Below are 21,144 nucleotides of genomic sequence, written 5' to 3' on the forward strand. Positions count from 1 at the left end.
GTTGAATTTAAAAAAGTGTACCTGCAATAAGTAAGTTGCTGGCTTGGTGGGATTTCTCCCGTACGCTTGTGTGTCAAATCAGTAAGAGGTCGTCTACGCTGCTATTGCATGCTTGAGTGCACAAAGAGAAAACACACTCCGCTCTGCTCCCCCCCCCAAAAAATTCATTAACAAGTATTCACTAACTCGTTCCTCGAACGTGAATAAAATATTTCCTCATGCACCGAACTACTTATAGAATACACCTGCAGGTTTATTCTATAAGTAGAATCATGAGGTCAAGCTCGGAGTGGATACTAGTCCCCTCCCCATTAGGAAATAAAAAAACGGGCCAGTTAAACACGTAAAGGAGATGTTAAGACCAAGGAGATAATAGTTGATTTTCGTCGGAACAAAACTTTGATTTCTCCTGTGTTTTTTTTTTACTCTTTAGAAGTCGAAAGAGTCAATGTTTTAAGTTCCTGGGCATTCACCTCGCGAGCGACCTGACATGGTCGGCACAAGTAAACCACTGCATGAAAAAGGGCCAGCAGCGGCTCCTCTTCCTACGTCGGTTGAAGAGCTTTGGTTTGGACAGCGTGTGCTGGTTGATTTTTACGGGTCGGTGGTGGAGAGCATTCTTACGCACTCCATCACGGTCTGGTATGATGGAACCACGGTGGCCCATCGGACACTCTTACAGCGGGTTGTGAAGACGGCGTCCAGGATTGTCGGTCAGCCACTGCCGTCAGTGGATGATATCTATGTGACGATGCAACGGAAGAGGGCTGTGGCAATTGCAATGGACAAGTCGCACCCGGGCAATGCTCTGTTCCAATTGCTCCCTTCTGGAAGACGGTACAGAGCTGTAGCTGCCAAAACTAAAAGAGCGATCGATGGTTTTTATCCTAGTGCTGTGCGGGAGCTGAACAACTCATTGTAGTTACATGTATTGTGGTGTTTTAATGTTTAATGTTATTCTTTATGTATTTTTGCTATGTATTTTTAATGTTGTATTGTTGGTTTTTTTTAACAGAGCAAGGACTACATAACTTCCACCATGTATATTACTTTATTTGAGTGGCGAATAAGCTATGTAATGAATTTGCACAAGTTTAATTCTTTCTTCTTTCTTAACGTAGTATAAAACCAAGTACAAACTTATAACAAAACAATCGCCTGACCATAATTAAAAGCCCAAGTTAGTTGACACTTTCAACCTACTTTCGTCTGAGTCTTCAATATATGAGCCCTTGAGATATATATGCAACCCTACGTATGAAGCCTAGCTTGAGTCCTTGGCAGTCTCTGACTGCCAACGCCCAAACTTCTTAAACAGACGGTCAGGAACCCGTGAATAGCGACTGCAGAGGCACCGCCCGCTCTTGAGCTATGCCTTTCAAAACGCTTTGGATCTAAACCAACCGAACTAAGAACATTCTTCAGCAGCTCCAGACACCTAGAATACGACAGCTGACCATGTCTCAATACATGCTTATTCTGTGACTTAAAAGAAACAGAAACGGTCGGAATAAAAAACCCTTCGTTCATATCGTTCCTGAATTCAGCCAATTCAAAATACCTACGTAGCATGTTGAAGGGACATGTTGGGTTGTAAGTAGCGCCAATGAGGACCCACGCACCTTGTCTGAGCACATCAGTTTTACTCTTACATATAAAAAATGTTAACTTGGGAGGGGTACATTTTTACGTCACATCGACGGATGTTAATAATTTCTTCGTGTCTGAGAAAACCGACAAATGAAATAAGCACCACAGTCTGATATCTGAGAGATTATTAGAAAAACCATATTTAGTAACAATATCGGTTAAGAATCTTTGAGAATATCCGGCGTAGTAGGACCCTTCTTTGTTATGGGGCGGGCAAGAAGCTTTTGAGGCCAAGAACAACACTACCGGTACGTAAGAAAGAACTTTCACACAGATTTGGAACATCACGAATACAATCATGGCTCCATTTTATGGAGCCATGCCAGAAAAGGGTGCGTCCGATAAGAAACCGACTGATGGAATTTGATGAAACTGGAAGATACAAAAACATTATGTGCATCGCACCATTTCTGCGGCGCGGCATTCAGAACAATGCCATGCAGCGGAGGGACGTGCTACGTGGCAAATACAACTGTCACGCAAGAGATCATGTCAAAATATGCCATGCAGCAACAAGTACATAACAGACATTTGGATTTTGAAATAAACAAGCATTCACCTTGAAGGATTTACTAAAGGCCAAGTGGAAAACTTCACTGTGGAAAATTATTCTGAAAAGTTAACTACTGTACATGTAGGGGGAAGGGGTCAGTTTTAATGAGCTCCCAATAGTCTGATGCACATGAATTCACGTGTGCCAAACACAGAATTATCACGTCGACCTTGCACGAAATTATTATTGTCATTAATTATTAATATTTGTTCGGCATTCACCAGAAATACACAATAAAAAGACAGGACATATATAAATCAACACAAGTAAAAACAAAGGACTATACAAAGTAAGCCATCAGCAAATATCCAGGAAAAGAAAAAGCTAACTACATAACTGTGACCTAGAGTCCTTCCTTTTCAATACTGTTGACTTTACAAAAATGTTACAGACATTTAGATCAGCAATAAAAAACGTCTATACATAAAAGGACCATACCAATAAATAAAAATAATAAAAACTAGCAAAGTTAATTGATAAATTAAAATATTTCGCAACAAAAAACAAGATTCACTTATACATTGGTACATGCTGCTAATTTAAGTCATCACAAAACAGATGTGATATTAAAGTATTAATCCAGCCATGGATTGACAACGTCACATTTCAGAGATTAAGGGAGTTCCAACATTAAATTGAAAGGTGATGAAGCTTACGTGAATGTGCACGGAGCATAAATAGACATATAGATCAGCTATTAAAACACGTACAAGCGAACCATACCAGTAGATAAATACAATTATAATTAACGAAGATGATTATTTCATTGGTCCAGATAAGAACTTGAAGAGAGCCCTCTATAGTTTCCAAGAAAAACAGCCACACCACGCTCGTCAGACATGCATGTAATTTGTTTATATTTTCTGTCAGAAAGTTTTGTCCAAAATGTGACCAGTTTTTAGAGTTTAAACAGACAGATTTCACCAGACCCACGTTATATAGACACTTAGAGGAATTTTGCTAAAGAAAAGTAGGTTTGCATTTAGTAGTTGATTGGAGGAATTTCTTGAGAATTTAAAGAAGAAAATATTGCATGATACTAAATATTAGATCGAGTCAGTTTGTAGTGCTTGTAATGTACCTTGAAACAAACTCACAGAGGATTGAATAAGTAGATTTTTTAATCTATTAGCATTAGTTGTTTAATGAAGTTACTAGACCCGGTCCATTTTTCAAGTTTAGCATAATTTCCATGCAGGCAGTATTAATTTTGTCAAGAATTAATCACATTTGAAGGACTGATGAGCATGTTAGTTTTACAAGCCATCGAGAAAAGAGTCAATGTATGCAAGCTAGTTACGATTTTGCTAAATATAATTTGCAGCTTTTAAACCCTGTTTGGAAATGTAGTTATTTTGCAAACACTTGATAGTTATTAGTTAATTGTAGTACCGGTACTTTTCACATCGAATAAACTCGGCTGAATAAGCCATATACGATATGCAACACTTCTCTGAGTCCGAGCTACTGCACTTCTAAAGATCTAATGATTAAAAAATAGTTATGATTAATTGCTACATTCACTTGTACATTGCTACAGCTACTATTATAAGTCAACCAAAAACAAGTGCGACCTTAGAGAATTAATCCAGGTATGGAGAGGTTGATTTACCTACCTCATGCCCTTCATCTACCCATCCATTATCGAGAAATACAACAATGAAGATTCTCTTGTCTCTTCAGTGCTGTAAGAGATTTTTCAGACATTCAGTAAACACTAATGACCGCAGACAGCCCAAAAGATAATGCTGCAAATGAGAAGAATTTAACTGAACAACCCATTTTCCAAGAAAAACTCAAGAATTTTGTATGATCAGGAAAGAAGTCAGTATGGCGGTACCCGGATTTAAGGTCAAAGAAAACATGAAATCCCCTTTTGCAAATATGCAACAGCTTCGTTCCAATCTTCGAATTTAACTTTTCTTTCCAAAGGAATTTACTGACGTATCTAAGATCCAAAATTAAACGCTTCTTGCCAGAACTATTGACGGAAACAGATAAGGAATTGACAATATCGGGTTGATTGCTGCTCTCAAAATTAATTCCTTGGCTAACAACTCAGCAATAGCTTTTTAATGAGTGCTGATTTGTTATTCTGCATGTACCTAGGTGAAGTCACTTCTATGAGGGGAAGTTTGTGCCCATGCTGAATGATGTCCAAAATATAAGGACATGCGTTAGTGGACTCCAAAATGATTAGGTCTGTCTTAATCTACCTTTAACAAGTGCAAGTGGTAGCGCTAAGCCTTGCTCATACTCAAAATAATCGCTTGTTTATGCTTAGTTCGTACCCGTTATCAATGGTAAAATGGTCTTGCATGTTTTCAATATGTCTTGATACCTCAGTGGATCACTGCAGACTATTGTTGACCTGTTGTCTTTACAGGGAAGGCGCTGGTCTACCGCATGCGAAACAGAGATGGGTGGGCTTTGCAAATTGTTTGTCATGGCTGAACTGCGAGTCGACAGCGTTGATGCCCAGGCGCGCATCTATTCGCTGAGAGACAGCCACGAAAAAGATCAATTCCAGAGCTAGGGGCAGGTTGATCATCTTGCCTTGATGTGGTAGCGCGCAATCTTTTGGCTGCTTGATTCCGTTGTATCTTCTCTTGTCTCTTCTTGGAGGAAGCTCGGGCTTGTGCTTTGCTTATGCGCTTTTCATCTTCGGAATCACTGGCAAGCTCGTCACTGACATATCCATCAACTGCCTTACACCCTGCATCAGATTTGTCAGCTAAACGAATCAGCTTTTTTCGCTTGTTCAGTTGGGTTATGGCCTCTTTAACCAGCGGTATGGCGAATTCCTCGTTCTGCTCATTCAGATGCGACTCGATCTTTTCCAGTTTCTGCAAGATCGATGTGTTAAAGTTGTACTGTTTCTTAGTGCCCTAGCAGCTGCGTGGCTGGGAGGGGCGTGGGACGTGAGGGGAGGGGTGCACGCCCCCATGAAAAAACGTCTCCCCCAGTCGCCCCCCACTTGCATATCCTGATGTGATCACGATTATGCACATGTATATGTACAACATCCAGTCAGCGCCCCCTTTAGCATGAAGCCCCCGCTTGCCCCCCCCCCATCTTTAGCTACACCGCTGTGCCTTTGAAGCGGAAAGAAACGTCGGCGTCCTGTTTTACTGGGGAGGTGTAGGCAAGCATGCAATGCGCTCATTCTCTTGCACAAGGGACTGTTGAGAGTTATTAAAATAGTGTGTTAAGTCTCCTAACGCTTCCTTGATAGTTAGGCCAACAATTTGGCCCCTTTGACTTTCCTGTCTGTGCCACCTTGCCATAGGCCGGGCCATGCTGTTCACCAAATCACTCACATCGTGAATTAAAATCTCATTGAGGGCTTACATGCAGTTTGAAAATGTGTGCTTATGTCATTCCTTGAAAATCCAACCAGAAGCCACGAGTACACCACTCGCCACACATTGCTACACAACATAGACGTGTGTACCTTTTTTTAGTTGAGTCACGAACACGAAACAATCCCTGTCTCCGATTCAAAATATTTGCAAAGTTGGAATTGGTTCGGTCTCTAGAATTACATTATACTCGTAATTCCCTCACCAACCTTATCCTACTGGGGCACTTTGAAGTGATAAATGCAGAGTTGAGCAGTATGAGCACACAGTTTTGACGTTTAGCAATACGCGGGTGAACACTTGCGATGCACGGCCACGGGCTTCAGAACTAAGGTGCTACCTCCATGGGTTAGGTCTGTTGTCTGTACGTCTCCACGTATTTCCAACAAAAAAAAAACCTAGACCTAGCTCTTGACAACAGATTCGGATGCAGCCTTAGAAAATTAATCTTTTGCAAGACATGCTTGCTTTACGCCTCCAAAACTGTGACGTATTTCCTTTCACAAAACTAACTTTGTTTCACAACTTGCTATGAGGGATGAAGAGCTCTGAGTCCAAAAACCAAGTTATCATTTATATCAAAGGGGATTTGTGCGATATGAGAGATGATACCAGTAGGATTAGGAAATTTAGAGAAATACATTTTACAGAAATCTGATCATATACCTTAAATTTGGCCATTTAAATTAATTTCCAACATTCACCCGCTAACAGTGTTTGTAGCGCTGTCCATTTTTATTCCTTGTTACACATGTACTGTGATGGTATTATTTCTTTAAAAACATAAACTCCCAGGAAATTGAGAATGTTGTACGCATTATTTTTCGGTCGTCAGCAACCACGCACATTTGACGAAATTTATTCGTAGCATATTTAGATCATGGAGAAAGGAAAAGATCTGGTACGAGGAAAAACGTAATCGTTGTAGCACCTGCTCAGCTAGTAGTTGTTCAAACATCCCGAACCAGGGGTCGGATGTTATGCTCATTTGTGGAATTTGTTCAAATAGTTAGAAGTTGGTATCGCAATGGAAATAAGTTTTTACAAGTGTTTTACGTCACCCCTGCTCTTCCCAGAAATTTTTTATTTTGTATTGTGTAGCTAAATATGGTCTTGGTATTTTAATTTTATGCATAGTTGTTTTTCTTTATTTAATCTACTTATTATTGTACATATATTTATTCTTTTATTAGTATTTTATTGTGTGTGACGAACAGTTCTTGCCGCTGTAACCATAATTACAAATTGAATGCTTTTTCGGTGAAGCGCTGGATTTTTTCAGGCAGATGAAAACTGACGCTTTGAGATGTGAGAGCAGAATTGGAAATTTTCTTATCAGAATAAATCATGTGAAATAATCTGACCTCATGCCAAGAACTCAGCTCCGGACGAACGGACGGATGCACGCAGCGGATGCAAGTTCAGGCTAGATAGAATAAGCAGATAGAGTACGTACGTACCAACCAGTGAGTGGTAGGAAGTGTGGTCAGCTGGTGTCGGATGGCACAACTGAGTATATACGCGCACATATGTACACGCTCGGGAAATGTGTGGGCTGTTTGGTCGGCGATTACACACATATGGTTAACTTAACAAAGATATATCGAAAGTGTTTTTCTTACACAGTTCGGCCGCAGTGACGTGATACTTTAATCTCCGCCAGTTTAAGTCGTCACGAGAACTCTGTGGATGGAAGGTGCCAAGGCATGAACGTAAGGGATTATACAATCTGCCCAATTTAAGGTTTTTCAGCTTCACTTGGTGAGTGTTTGGACAGTGACCGTAGAAGTGGTAAAACAAACACCAAACTCCCCAACAACACAATGCCAGCAATGGTTGCTATACCGCCAGAGAAACCACCACTTCAGAAGAAAATGGACTCAGCTGTTCTTTATATGGCAGATGTCACAGACCAACAGGTATGGCTGAATTCATGTGGAGTCAAAATAGCAAAAAGTTGTTTTTGAAGAAGCTCTAATTTCAGAATTAAATAGCTCGTACCTAGCTTCATTTTCGTTGGTTGTTTGGAGAGGAGTGATAGTGACTCTTTTGTTGGATTATTACTAAAGTCATAAAATTTCATGTTACAGAATGAAATGAGATTTGAAGTTCGTTATCACCGTTATATTTTTATGATTTCTGACATAAATGGAATACATGTATGACTCTGAAATGTCGTTGTTCTTACCATTCTTGTCTTAGGTTGAAAACAATTACAGTCGTTGGCAAGTCAAACGGGCCAAGATTTGCGCATGTACTGTTGTCCTGACGACGCTGATCCTAGTGGCCGGCACGCTGGGTGCTATTACTATCGTGCTGCAGGCGCAACAACACAGTACTGATAAAGCAGCCCCTACCCATGCAGTCCCCAAGGAGCCGCTACACAGTGGTCCTAACTCCCCTCAGAGAGGGCCCTACCCCAACCCACCGATTAAGATCGACAACGGTGGACTCTGGCCGGCTCCCAAGAACCCCGTGACTCAGACTCCTGACCTGGTGGCTGTGGACGGCGAGGGAACGGTCCTCATGTCGTTGTCCCCAAAACCAGACAGAGATGGGACCATCAGCGACTCCTTGCCAGACGAGTATCCAGTATTAATATCCGATTCATCACACTTTTCCTCCTCTGATCCAATACCGTATCATGAGCGATCCTATGTGCGGAGGACCTATATTAGTTCCTCCTTCCCCTACGACGGTTACTACGCTCGAGGTGGTGTTGGCGTTCCCTCTCCTTCAATTTCAGGTGACAGTGATCTGGAGGGTTCTGCTAAATCTGCCGCCTACGAAATAAACGACATTCCTGTGGGGTCCCATAACAGTTTGCAGCAAGACATTAACATTGACTCTGGTCCGGGACCTGACGTCTTCAGTGTCAGTGACGATTATAGTGAGAGCTATCCATATATACGAATCTGAATATTAAACTTAATGTATTGTCTCTATGGCTGATTCACCCATCTTGTTTTGTTCATCAAAACATCGAATCTTGTCTCAGTATTTTCTCATTGCATGGAAATGAGGGTATTCTAGTTCTGGTCCTTGATCATGTCTTGCTACCAATGCGCTTTTAGTGGTTCAGAGAGCCGTTTTCAGAGAGTTTCTGGCCGATCGAGGATTCGCTGTACAAATTGACGCCACATAGTTCGCCAATCTGTTGCCATTTTTTCTCCAGTTGTCAAAGGTTGTCTTTTGCTTTGTAACAATATCATGCACTTGAGATATAAATTACATTTATTGACACGTTCTCTGTTTACATTTAATGTAGAATATTACACTAATCATTTTATATGGGATTGATACAGTTAAATGACGTCCGTGGATGAGATAAAAATGACTAACTTTCTTACAGGCACTGACTCATTTCTCTTTTCACCATTATTAGAAGTTTTAAACAACGGTCTTATATGATGGCACTAAAATCGCATAAGTCCATTCTCTTGATTTCAAACAAATCCTACACGCATCGCTTTTTGGAAATTTTGTGAGTTTCAAACCCTTTCACGATTCACATTCTTCGCACTTTTATGGCGCTGAAATGTAAACAAAATGTGGTCACAATGCTTCAATTGATTAAGAACTACACACTCTACAGTAAACATTTTTCTTGAAATTTTCTACTCATCTGTATGCGACTTCCGTTTTGGCAATGCTTCTCATCTGCGAGTGTACTCTTCTAATAAAGAGAAATAAGAAAACGAAACTGTCTTACAATAAAGCTCGTAAACGTGTATAATCATCCAGCTGTGTAGTCTAGTGACGTAATAATGACATAGAAGTGATAACCTTCGTTAATGGCTAGGTTGTTGTTTGTGCGTGTTCTGATGAATGGCCTACATGTACAGGGTCAGAGGTTGTACACCATAGCGTCACTCTTACTCTATGTTGCCCAGTTACAGTGACCTGAGTTCGCCATGTGGAATGTCAGGAATGCGCTTGATAAGGTCAAGTTGTTCCACCTTGCTGAATGGAGTGTTCAGCCTCGGAGAACCCTTATCGGAACACATAATCTGTGCTCCTGCAACGTTTGTTCCGCATACCTGACCCTGATCCCGGTTGTGGCTTCGTGTTGAAGTAGCTCTATGGTTGAATTGTCATTTTCGGGACCATAGTATTGATTACGCGACGTTCAATACAATTCTGTCTCTAGTCTCATTTGAAAGCTCTATGTGCAAACGTCCTTTTCACATTTGCATGCGAAACTGCATCAGTCAAACTTTTCCACCACGTGGGACCCATGGTACATCTATGGTTGCAGGCCAGTATTAAAATAGGTATTGCCTGCGCGGACCAGATCACGATTTGTAGGCTGTCAAATTCCCAGCTATTAGAGCCTTTCCTGGCACTTAGACTGGGCGGTTTGTTAAAAAGGTGGATAAAATGCAGGGGCAGGACTGTCAGCTTGTATTTCTGAAAGTATCGGACCAAACGGGGCCCTCCAAATTGCTCTATTTGTCATGGAGTGCAGGCATCGATTTCCAAAACGGCGATGGGCCTCCTGACTGATTTTAGTGGAGATTTCTCTGGAAAAAAATATCTTCAAAAGTCATCGGTTAAGCCACTGAAAATTGAAAGGAAAATGAAAGATGAGGAAGTGAACTTTAATTTGTCTTGAACACCTGTGAAACTTGTGAGTATTTTTCCTGATTTGTTGAAGTGGAGATATTTATCACTGTTGCCTATGGCAATTGATTCTGCACCTACTGGTGCCCGGTCCATCTTCCTGCGGTTGCCGGCGGAATTGGCGACGCACACTGATCTCTACTATACTGACAGTATAGCAGAGATCAGTGGCGGCGCACCCGCGAATGATTTGACCCGCGCCATGTTGGGAGCGGCATCCTGGCCTCGCGGGCGCGTTTTGTGCGGGGCGATTGGCCGGGGTACTGGCGCGTGGAAAGTTTTGACCGCCGCCATGTTGCAATGAGTTTTGCCCCGTCAAACCGTGCCTGTGTCGCATTTGTCCATTGGTCGTTCCTGTGGCCGAAGAGAACGGTCTTTGCTATTGGGCGTTTGTGCGGTGGTCCCGGTACGGATCTTCCTGCAATGGAGCCGAGTACCGGCGGCGCGCTCCTACCTAATTGGTCCAGAGCGGTGTGCGTTGATTCCCCAACTGTTCTCTGTTTTCGCTTGGTGGTGGTGACGTAGTACCGCTTTCCAGCTTGATTGGTCTTCGGGAATTTGCTGAACGTTCACGATACGCGATCTTCCTGTTTGATTGGTCAACAGGGATTGTAACGAACATTTGCGACCAATTCCCTGGTGTTCGAGTCCTGCATTTTTTATCCATGCTTTTTCGTGCAAGCCCGTGACCCTTACCGTGGTTGGCATGAATGGTGAATATCCATGTCCACACCAAAGTGCCTGCGCTGTATGCAAACGATCTCCCCTTATCACTTCGCTGACAGCGTGCCACTGCCAATCCCATCGTCTACAAATCATTGTCACCAAAGACCTGAAGAAGAAACTCTCAAGTTCTATGCTGTCACAGTGCCTGAGTACACTAACGCGATACGACAATCCCAAACGTGCATATTCATTTTAACCCTGATTTTTTCGAGGAGGATGCATTCATGGGATCATTCTGAAGCAACGTCCAGCGAATATCGAGACTGAATGACAAACAATTCGATGTAACAAACGTAGAGCCTACAAATTAGGGCCCCGCTTTATAGGCCTGACCACATACAAGTATCGGCCAGGCCACAATTTTACTTGGCCCGCATGAAAATAAAACTAATGAATATTATTAAATCCCGGACGATGAATGGTAGGGAGAGCATTCAGTTTAAATTATATGATACAGCTAAAAATACAAGATAAAGAACTTATTTCTTGAGTATTTATTTCATCTTTTCACGCGTAAGGCAAACCTAATTTGAGAAATGTATTCAGCCCCATTTAAGTACTGTTATTAGCAGAAATGATGATATTGAAAACCAATAAGAATGATATTCCCTGAAAGCAATGAACGGGATTAAAAAACAAACACCTTCACAGTACATTCCTGGATAGGAGACACATTTGCACTCTACCCCGTGGTATCACATACATCACTACGCCAAGCCATTTAGGGGACCGGGAGAGTGGCTTTGCACTTGAACTTGACTTACTCTTCAATGAAGTACTTCTTTTGGCGTCGGCGCGCACCATGGCCGCGGCCATGGTGAATAGTTTCTGATCGGTTACAACATCTCTCTATTGGCCTTTTGAATATGCATGTCTTTATAAATTCACAAATCTTCCAGGCAAAAACTTCATGATTTGTTTTGTTGTCCCAGATTTCTATGGCAATCTGTTTTCAAGTGTGTGGTTACATTGAGTTTAGAGTTCACATGACATCTCTGCCCAGGTATCACTCTCACGATTTCACTACCAAAACATCAATACAGCGGAATTCCTTAAGCATAGATAAATCCTCCATTATTTATTTGCTAAACAAAGCCACAATAGTCACATCGACATGTATAAAGGTCTTCATAACAATTAGTTAATTCATACTAAAAGTACCTCAACAAATCAATTTTAATTGGAAAAACTCAAATGTCCACAGCAGTGACAAGGTAAATTTAAAAACTTCAACGGTTGCTTCCGACAGAATTAAGGTTGAGATTTGTGGGCATCATTAGGCTGTCATCTACAAAGTGTGTTCCCCCGCATACTTTTCCACAAATTCCTCATTTAAACACGGGCCGGGCTAGACGTCCTCCGGCACACTGCCGACTATTACACCTTTTTAAAACCGCACAACACTGTTGGTAAATGTAATAAAAAAATTCAGATGATGTGCCAGCTGCCGCTTAAAACGATTGTTATAAATGTACACTCGAGCCCACTGTAAGATCAGTTTTATGTCTTGGATATCAAGCGTATTTTCGTCTTTTAATTTGTGTACGTTTTTGCTGGATAATCTTTTGTATTGCCCATATGTATTTTGTCTATTCTTCATTATGCCAATAGAATAATTTCTGTGTTTTATGATGCGGGCAGTACATTTCTAATCTAATCCAATTATGTCAGTCAAACTACACTGGTGTGGACTTTTGTGCCAATGTCTCACTTTGACGGTTGAAAAGGGGAACAAAACGGTGCGTTCCACTTACATTAGCCTCGATACATCGTTCCTATCCTTAGAACGCTGAGTAGAACGTTCAACCCAGCGGACTTTACTCCCATTAAACTCGAATGGCTAATAACTGAAATATTCCCAAAAGAAGGCACGAGTTGACATGGTGTCTGCTTCCTATTTTTTTACACTTCACTGGGCAACTTCCTGCACGAAGTTGGTCTCTTCAGCATCATCAGTCTGAAACTTGTCCAAATCCAGAGACTGTGGTGTAGTTGGAAAAATATTATTTCTTACTTCCATTTACTTTGTTGCCACCCGCTAGTACATTGTTTAGCACAGTTCAAAAATATGTCGCCATACATCACGGTATGAGCGCGTTTACTGGCTCAATCAGGGTCATGCATGAAAACGGGAAGGTTCAGTCTCTGTTTATTGTCGCCCAAACATCCTGTTCTGTTTCATCCTGTATGTAGAGGCTGAAAGTGAAGTAACCTCCACAACTTGCCAAGCAGGTGAATATCAAATGAAAAGGATATCAGCCTTTACCAAGAACATGAAAGGCCTTTGTAAGCTACCATATTAATTTATAGAAACTGAAAAATTACTTGACTTTAAGAGAAGTATCCTGCCAAACTGACCTCTCACTTCCAAAAATCTTAGATACATGAAGACCAGTGCAATTCAGTGATCCAAAGTATTACTTGAGGAATAGAAAGGGCGAAATTCTGACATGAATGTTCAAGTTAGGAATCATTCTTCCAAAAAATGCAATAGGGCACTCAGCCCCACGTAAACTCTCCACAGGCGGACTGCGCGAGGGTTCCAGAAGCTCTGCTCAACACTTAGCATATATTGTCATTGTTTTCTAGAAAATCAGAAACTAGCCTTCACAACATTAGGCTTTTATCCATTACTAGCTTTCCAGTAGCAAAGTATCCGGGCGTAGAGAGGGATTTAATCACTTACCCCTAGTAAAGTGTCGTTCTTCTTCAACAGTACCCTTTTTTACCCAATTGTGCATATTTTGTAGTAGTAGCAGATGTTTCCCCCTGTTTCACGAGTGCACTTTTTACACCGATCGCACTTACCAACGAGCACTGTTTACCTACATGCAGCTAAGCGAGGCTGTTGAGTGCCTATTTTGACAATCCTCCCCAATGTCTGTGCTTGGCTACATAGCTTTCGAGTACTTTTGTTATCATTGTTATTTGATGGTTCCTAAATGAAAAAAATACACATCAAGACTAAGAGCATAATTAGTGATGCACAAAATCTCATATCTATTGCGATGCCCTACGTTGTATGGAAATACTGGAATTTATGGGTCGCACACTCGGTCTAAATTTGACCAAAGATAAAAACATGCCCTGTTTACACGCACGGTCTCTGTACATGTGGCAAATTCTGTAATGGTACCGCACACGATTCAGTGTGTGACCCGCGTTTGATCCCAGGCCACAGTGAGGGAGAAGTCATGAACATTCTCGTCGTACGTGCGGGAAGGCTGACGATATTTCTATATTTGTAGTGTATTTTTCGGAAGTTTCTTGTCAGAGTACGTAATGCTAAAAAGTGTATTTTAAGAAGCTTACGTAATGAGAGAAATCTCTGGAAGAATTGTAGACTATAGAAATCGGGAAAACAGCGAGAGAGATACACACACCGCAAGCGAGATTTTGGAAGACAACTCTACCGCACGCGGGCTGTGAGAACTTGAAGTCTTTGACTTGTTGACTTCTGCACCATTTTAACCTGTGGTGGCAGGTCGTCTGTAGAGCGACACTCGTTAGAACAGTTCTTCAAAATGAATGATGAGGGCGCTGTAGTAGGTTGCCAGTTTTCGTTTCTAGTTCTGGTGCTGGTGAGTTTTTAATCGCTAAAATACCCGCATTCTGGTGACCCATCCTTCATCCAAATGACTTTATGTGTGCTATTGAATTCTTGCTGAGCTGTGTTATGTGTTTTTTATCTGCTTTTGATGTTAAATTGTGCAACTTAACTTTTCTGGCTTGACTTTTGCCAATAACCAAGGCTATTAATCACTGGGTAGCCTACTGTTGTCAATAACTTCAAGCAGTTACTACAAAATATTTGGCATGTCTGCAGCCGGCAAATACATTCCTGAGTGGTGCTAAACATTGGAGACTAGCAATGTGGAACATTGTTACTCTCAATGTTGAGTGCGTGGGACTTTTCATTGGCACACAGGCCTTACCACAAAACCAGACAGTTATGGCAGTAGCCCCAGTCACAGGGAAACTCTCTGCGTAAGTCGACACCATTTCACTGTGCTTTAAAGTGCACGTACCGTATGAAGTCTAGATTGAGCACTAAACCGCTGACATATATACTACCACAACTGTTGTGCCTCTTTCCATTTGGCGCACAACGTTGTACTGGCAGAAGACATCGAATTGAATTCTGGTCCTGAAAAGTATCCCTGCACCATATGTGAGAAGCCAAATCCAATCAGCGTGGTATTTGCCGTGATTAATGTGACCTCTGGTCTCATGCCAGGTGTGAATCTGTGAGCTTAGAGAATTATGAGCAACTGAATTATTCAACCAGCTCCTGGTACTGCAGAAAGTGTTCAAGAGCCACCTAACCTGTCTGACTCATTTTTCGTTCCTGACTAACATGGAAACCGGACAGGATTCACTTCAGCTTCAGAAACATGCGAGTCACCATCTGACGAATCTCTAGACGCTAGTAACACTTCACTCAGTTCTCATTTTCGCTCATACCCTACCAGTCAAGGTGTAAATGCAGTCCTTTTTAGCGCCAGAAGTTTAGTTATTAAGCTTCTGTCGTTCAAGTATGAGCTTGAGGTCAACAGACCTGCGTTGGCTTTTATCACCGAATCCTGGCTGGATGTGTGATGTGAACTCCTCCAGATCCAAATTCCAGTTTATTTAGGCGTGACACTGAGGAACAGCGGTGTACTTGTGGGCGTCGCCAATCATCTACACCCTATCCGCATCTCTGAGTTGGAGCATCCGGACCTTGAACTCTTGTGGCTAGAAATTTGTTTTTTAAGACTAGCAGTCTGTATTGGATAGGGTATTGCTGTATTCACGTAATTATCTGGCTGTTATCATCGTTGGCGATTTTAATGTGGATTTTAGGCAGAAGTATCCTATGTCTGTATTGTACAATAGTGTCCTTAGTGTATCAGATATACTCAATCTGCATCAGATGGTTGGATCAGTTATCCAAACTCAGGTTCAGATTCTGAGGCATCCATTAAAGATCTAATCTGTTTTGGGGGGGTTTTTTGGTGATTGTACAGACGTGATAGATAACATATTTACAAATCTGGGTTTGGGTCACAGTGACCTCAACGGTGCATTTTTTTCATCTGTCCACTGCATCTGTATCTACCAAAATCAGACGTCAATTCTTTTAATATAATAAAGCTGATCAAACAGAACGTTTGGCTACCTTATGCAGTATTTCATGTGATACCTATTTCCCAGCGGGCACAAATGGTTGAATTAACGTTGACCTAACGTTTATCTCTAACGTTTAACTAACGTGGAATTATGATTGAATTTGACATTTTTTAATGTTAAACGCTACCCTCTAAAATCAACAGTGGAAGCATAACATCTACTTAACGTAATATCGACTTTGATGCTATGTTTGAAAGCCTGCATTGAATGGATGTTGAATATTGGTTGTATTTGAAAGTTTTTATGACGTTGAATAAAAAATGGCAGGGCACAACGGTAATTATACAACTTGTAATAAACATACACAAATCGCCATTGATGCAATGTTGTTACCATGTTAACAATTGACGTTTTATTGACATTTACTAATGATTGTATTTGAAAGTTTTTCTAACGGTGAATGCGAAACGTTGGCAAAACGGTAATGATATATAGCTTATAATAAACGTACACCAATTGACATTGATGCAATGTTGAAGTTCATGGGTGGAAAAAACGTTGAGGAGTAATCGTAATTGAAAGTTTTTCCGACGTTGAATGCTGTTTGATGAATCAACCCTGAAATCAAAATGTATAATTAACATAGTATATTGATGTTAAAACCATTTTGGAAAGTGACGTAATTAGAACAACTGTTGAATGATGGTTGCATTTGAATTTCTTCTTACGTGGAGTCCCTAACATTAGAAGGGCGTTTAATTTAAAGCACAACATCCAATCAGCGTTAATGCCATGTTGTCAAACGTACGTTGCAAAATGAATACGAGTTTATGATTTGAATCCTTACCAATGAGTGAACACGACACATGGTGACAGGTTTAATACATGTATAAAATCAACACACATTGCTATACATTGGGTCGTATGAATAAAAAGTGGCATTTGCTTTTACTTCCATTTTTGAAGCATTTACCCGTGTTTGTATGATTAATAATGAAACAAACGCTTTTACTTCAGTGCAATGGCCAAAAAGTAAAAGTATTTACATTTTACTCTTTAAGCTTGTGCTTTTCCATAAGTAGTTGCTTCATTTTGTATGAATTAAAATGAGTAAGTTTTACATAATTGGAGTATTTACTTGACATTTTTCAAGACTGGGTCAGGGCAAGCTTGAAAACAAAGAGCATTTACTGATGTTCAAATGGCAGCGTTCATGAATGTCATTCGAAAGGAAGAGCTGTATGCCTTTAGGAGGGAATCTTAAGAAACCAGATGCAAGCAGTTGTACCGATTTGAGAGTGGCAGAGTAATTTCCCTCATCAAGGTTTTTGCGATCAATGAGGTCTCAAGATACGTACGGTACCGTGCTGCACAGTGTGTGTCTGTATATATACGTGCAGACAATGGAGCCCTATAGTGCAAAACCGTTCGGCTGTGAAGTCGGCAACAAGCATAAAGCATTTGCAACTATTTGTACAAGCAGATGCTGAACAGTAAAAGAATTATTTTATTCATACAAATTAAAGCACGTGACCGACTCGCACGTATTCGGCTGCCGCTCAATCTCTCTGGTTGCGATGGCCAAAATGTCGATAGCTTTGTCTTCTGGAGGTCTGGAGACCATAGAGGGAGCTGTAGAACGAACACGACTTCCCGTAGAATCCTTAGACATGGCGAAAAATCCAACGAATCTCTCCAAAAGTAAAATCCTAACAAAACTAACAACAGAAACGGAGCACAGAAAAACCGATAAGATTGCAAAAGACGACAACTAGTACTACCAGGTTGTGCTGGGCTTCGTGGGCCTCTCTTTGTAAAGAATTTGCATATGAATGAACTTCAAGAGTGGGTCAGATTGCGCCACGAAGGAAGAATCTGCAGGGTGAGTCTATCCGAAATTGTGTAATATACTTCCCCAATTATGTAAAGTACTTACCTGCAATATAATTAGAATTATATGAGACAATGGAGGAGACACTCACCCGGTGTATTCGTTCGTTGTGTTGCAGTCTGACCACCGTTTGAAGCTAATAGATAAGTCCTCATTAGGTATTCAAAGTTCGAAGAATGTCACCCTATTCAAAGGCTTTCCACGTGCACCCCTCATTTCAGTGCTGGGTTGTCTTTTTGAAACTTGATGAGCAATGTTGGCTGGTGGCGTTGACCTACGGCCCACTTTGCAAGGCATATTGCCTTTAGAAGTACAGTGCACACACAAAGTAAAAAAGGGGAGGGAGAATGAGTCTCTCCTCCATTGTCTCATAATTCCATTTACTTTGCAGGTAAGTGCTTTACGTAATTGGGGAATTATATTTCGCCACTTCCAGAGAGACTCACCCTGTATACTTCAAAGCTGGCCGTTAATGTGCCGACGCCAGAACTGCTTGGCCAAACTCATGGTTGCGATAAGCTTCTGCGGTATAAGTTGGCAAAAGTAGTCACAGATGACCAGTCTGCCATTTTTATGATGTCTTGAGCTGTCACTCTTGCAGCTGCTGAGGTGGGTCCACCCCTGGTTGAATGAGCTTTGAAACATAAAGTAGGCCTATCAATGCCTTCCTCTTGGAGAACAGATTAGAGACAGAAAACATACTCAGAGGACCTAGCCATATGATTTACATCAATTGCTGTGAGTAACTAACACCAAGCCGTAAAAAGTGCAATAAGCATAACTAATTGTGAGTTAACTGTCTGATCGATAACCGATGATTGTCAGGTAAAGACTCGAAATAATTCAACACAGTTTCCAAATTACATGTGAAATTATACCGTGGCTGTGGAGGACACAAATTTAAGACACCCTAGAAGAAGCGTTCAACTATAGATGATGTTGTCCAGTTGAGGCTCCGTCTAGAAAAACGTGCTGAAGAAATTGCTGATCTGTATACATTGAGAGTTCTGTAATTGCAACCCTGAATCTAACAAATGTTGAAGAAAGGATAAACATACCGCCACAAGGGCTCGAACAGTATCAGCTTGCCTCCAAAGACACCAACAGGCCCATCGATTCCAAGCTGAATCATAGGGCCTACTGTTTTTTGGACTGCTTCCTGTAAGATGACATGACTGCGAAATGTCCTCTGAAGAGAGATTTTCCCTGATAGCTTCCATGCGACTAAGAACATTGATTCGCAAGACTGGGGCGATAAGTAAAATTGTGGCCTTCTCGCTGATCTTATTCAAACACTTGGGTGAAAAGCAAAGGGAGGAAAAGCGTAACCCTCTATCTCCTTCCAGTTCAGTAATAGAACATCAATTATCCATGCCATGGAGTTGGGCTGCCATGATACGACGGTCTTGAGTTGGGTATTGAGTCAAGTTGCAAACAGGTCGACGTCTGGGGAAAAACTTTACTGCGAATTCAGCGAAATATTAGTGTGTTTAGTTTCCTTTCTGCCCGGTCGTTGAAAACACGGGATTGTCCGCTATGATATACATTGAGCCTGGTAAGTGTTCTGCCGTCAGAATGAAACCGTTCCGGAGACACCGTAACCAAATCTTGAGTGCCGGTTGAGCAAGATTCATTGAGCGCGTTCCACCCTTGTGGTTGATGTAAGAGATGGCCTTGGAGTTGTCCATCTGAAGTCGCACATGCAAATCTCGACGCTCCCTCAACAGCGTTCTGAGCGCATGGAAGACCGCCAACAGCTCGAGATAATTGATGTGGTTGGTCTTTTCTTGACATGTCCAGCGAGCCCCGGCTCGTTGATGGTCGAGGCAGGCTCCCCATCCGTTCAAAGATGCATCTGTCTGAATAGTCAGATCTGGAGTCTGCTGAACGATCGCCCGGCTGTTCTATACTTTCAGGATTCAGATTGCTTCACAAAAAAACAGAAAGAAAACCCAACACTTGAACCAGGGGCACACGTACTAGCTTTTCTTCAACTTTGAATAGGGCGGCATTCTGAGAACTTTAAATACCTAATTAGGACCAATCCATTAGCTTCAAAGGATGGTCAGACTGCAATATTACGCACAAATATACCGGGTGAGTCTCTCCGGATGGGCGAGAAAAAAACGCCCTCTTTTGTTCCCCGCGGAGGGGATTATTCCGGCGGGAAGAAATACGTGTACTACCGATGTCTGTTTTATGTCCCGATATATATACGGTGAACAAAAAAAATCTTCGCAGAATAAGGCATTTGGACGGGTAAAGTGAAATTGGGATATAAAAATAGGGTTCTGCACAGAAAAGAAGGTTTAAATTCTGCCTTTTCCTCCTACATGCTTAACGTTTCTATTCCTTGCTCTATGGTTTTACACAGCAAAATAAGTTGCAACGCTATGTGTGGACATGAAACTGTTTAGAATGTTCTAAAAATGGCGGAGCCCAGTAGCTTTCACGAGGTGACACTTTTGCGCAGTGAAAGTCCTCGTTGTAAGGAGCTCACAATCAGCACAGGTTTGATATTTTGTTTGTTTGATAATTTGCATGAAAAGAATCAAAACAAGTGGATTGAACATTAGCCTGAGCACAAAAAGTACATTTTCCCTAAAGTAGCCTTCATGCATGACATGGCGTACATACCATGTCACTTGCGTCAACAACTGTTTCCATAAATTAATGGAAGCAAAAGCCTATGGAAAGTACATGTACCTAGACCCTACAGGTGCTATCAGCTGACAATGTCCAAATGTAAAAAAGGCAGTTTGTAGGGTCCAAGTCATTCAGACCAGCACTAGGCCTGCTTCTCTTCACGTTTACAACAAGGTCATCATTTTGGGAGTTCATTTCCACCACAACCTCCACAAGGATGCTCAGAGTAAAAAAATGTGTCAATGAAGGCTGCAAGCATATTTCGCAATTATTTGATAATGTCACAATACGGCTCTCATCCCCAGAGTTTCTTGACCTGTGGCTGAAATGGGGGCACTATAGCACAGGAACAGAGAAAAATGGGTAAAATAAAGTTAGATATTTTTCTCGGCAAATAACCATGACCGTCTGCCTGAAATTCATTAGGACCTTACTCCAGATCAAATTGGGACAGTTCAGCTTTATCATATGATCAAATGTTATTGTCAATGGAAAGCATTTCCAAGTCACCGTCACTGTCCAACATACATGTACAACCTCTTTTAATTTAACAGCTACATGTACATGTAAGTGTGAGCAAG

At 41.4% G+C, this 21,144-nt stretch overlaps 2 protein-coding genes, 1 long non-coding RNA gene and 1 pseudogene across 4 annotated transcripts in view; 2 read left to right on the forward strand and 2 right to left on the reverse strand.

Annotated features, from left to right (window-relative positions):
* Positions 1–1,264: 1,264 nt before the first annotated feature.
* Positions 1,265–5,911, reverse strand: LOC147795705 (uncharacterized; annotated as a pseudogene).
* Positions 5,912–7,055: 1,144 nt separating this feature from the next.
* Positions 7,056–9,350, forward strand: LOC110981625 (uncharacterized). The gene is made up of 2 exons (XM_022239343.2): positions 7,056–7,484; positions 7,768–9,350. Exons 1-2 carry the CDS (start codon positions 7,389–7,391, stop codon positions 8,482–8,484), a joined length of 813 nt encoding a protein of 270 aa, XP_022095035.2. The 5' UTR covers positions 7,056–7,388; the 3' UTR covers positions 8,485–9,350.
* A 7,122-nt stretch (positions 9,351–16,472) lies between these two features.
* Positions 16,473–20,088, reverse strand: LOC110981633 (uncharacterized). The gene is made up of 3 exons (XR_015423631.1): positions 18,976–20,088; positions 18,364–18,587; positions 16,473–18,219 (listed from the first exon to the last, which is right to left on the reverse strand). It is a non-coding gene; the product is annotated as an uncharacterized LOC110981633 (long non-coding RNA).
* A 15-nt stretch (positions 20,089–20,103) lies between these two features.
* Positions 20,104–21,144, forward strand: part of LOC110981590 (nuclear pore complex protein Nup160-like) — a 42,479-nt gene continuing 41,438 nt past the window's right edge. For both annotated transcript variants that reach the window (XM_087131068.1, XM_022239253.2), the window contains exon 1: positions 20,104–20,428. In XM_087131068.1, the coding sequence (XP_086987194.1) occupies positions 20,347–20,428 (82 nt within the window). In that variant the 5' untranslated portion in view covers positions 20,104–20,346. The remainder of the gene's footprint in view (positions 20,429–21,144) is intronic.

The sequence above is a fragment of the Acanthaster planci genome, linkage group LG21, assembly GCF_054643075.1.
Source record: "Acanthaster planci isolate LZ-2023a linkage group LG21, COTS_SCS, whole genome shotgun sequence".
In the NCBI taxonomy this organism is placed as follows: Eukaryota; Metazoa; Echinodermata; class Asteroidea; order Valvatida; family Acanthasteridae; genus Acanthaster; species Acanthaster planci.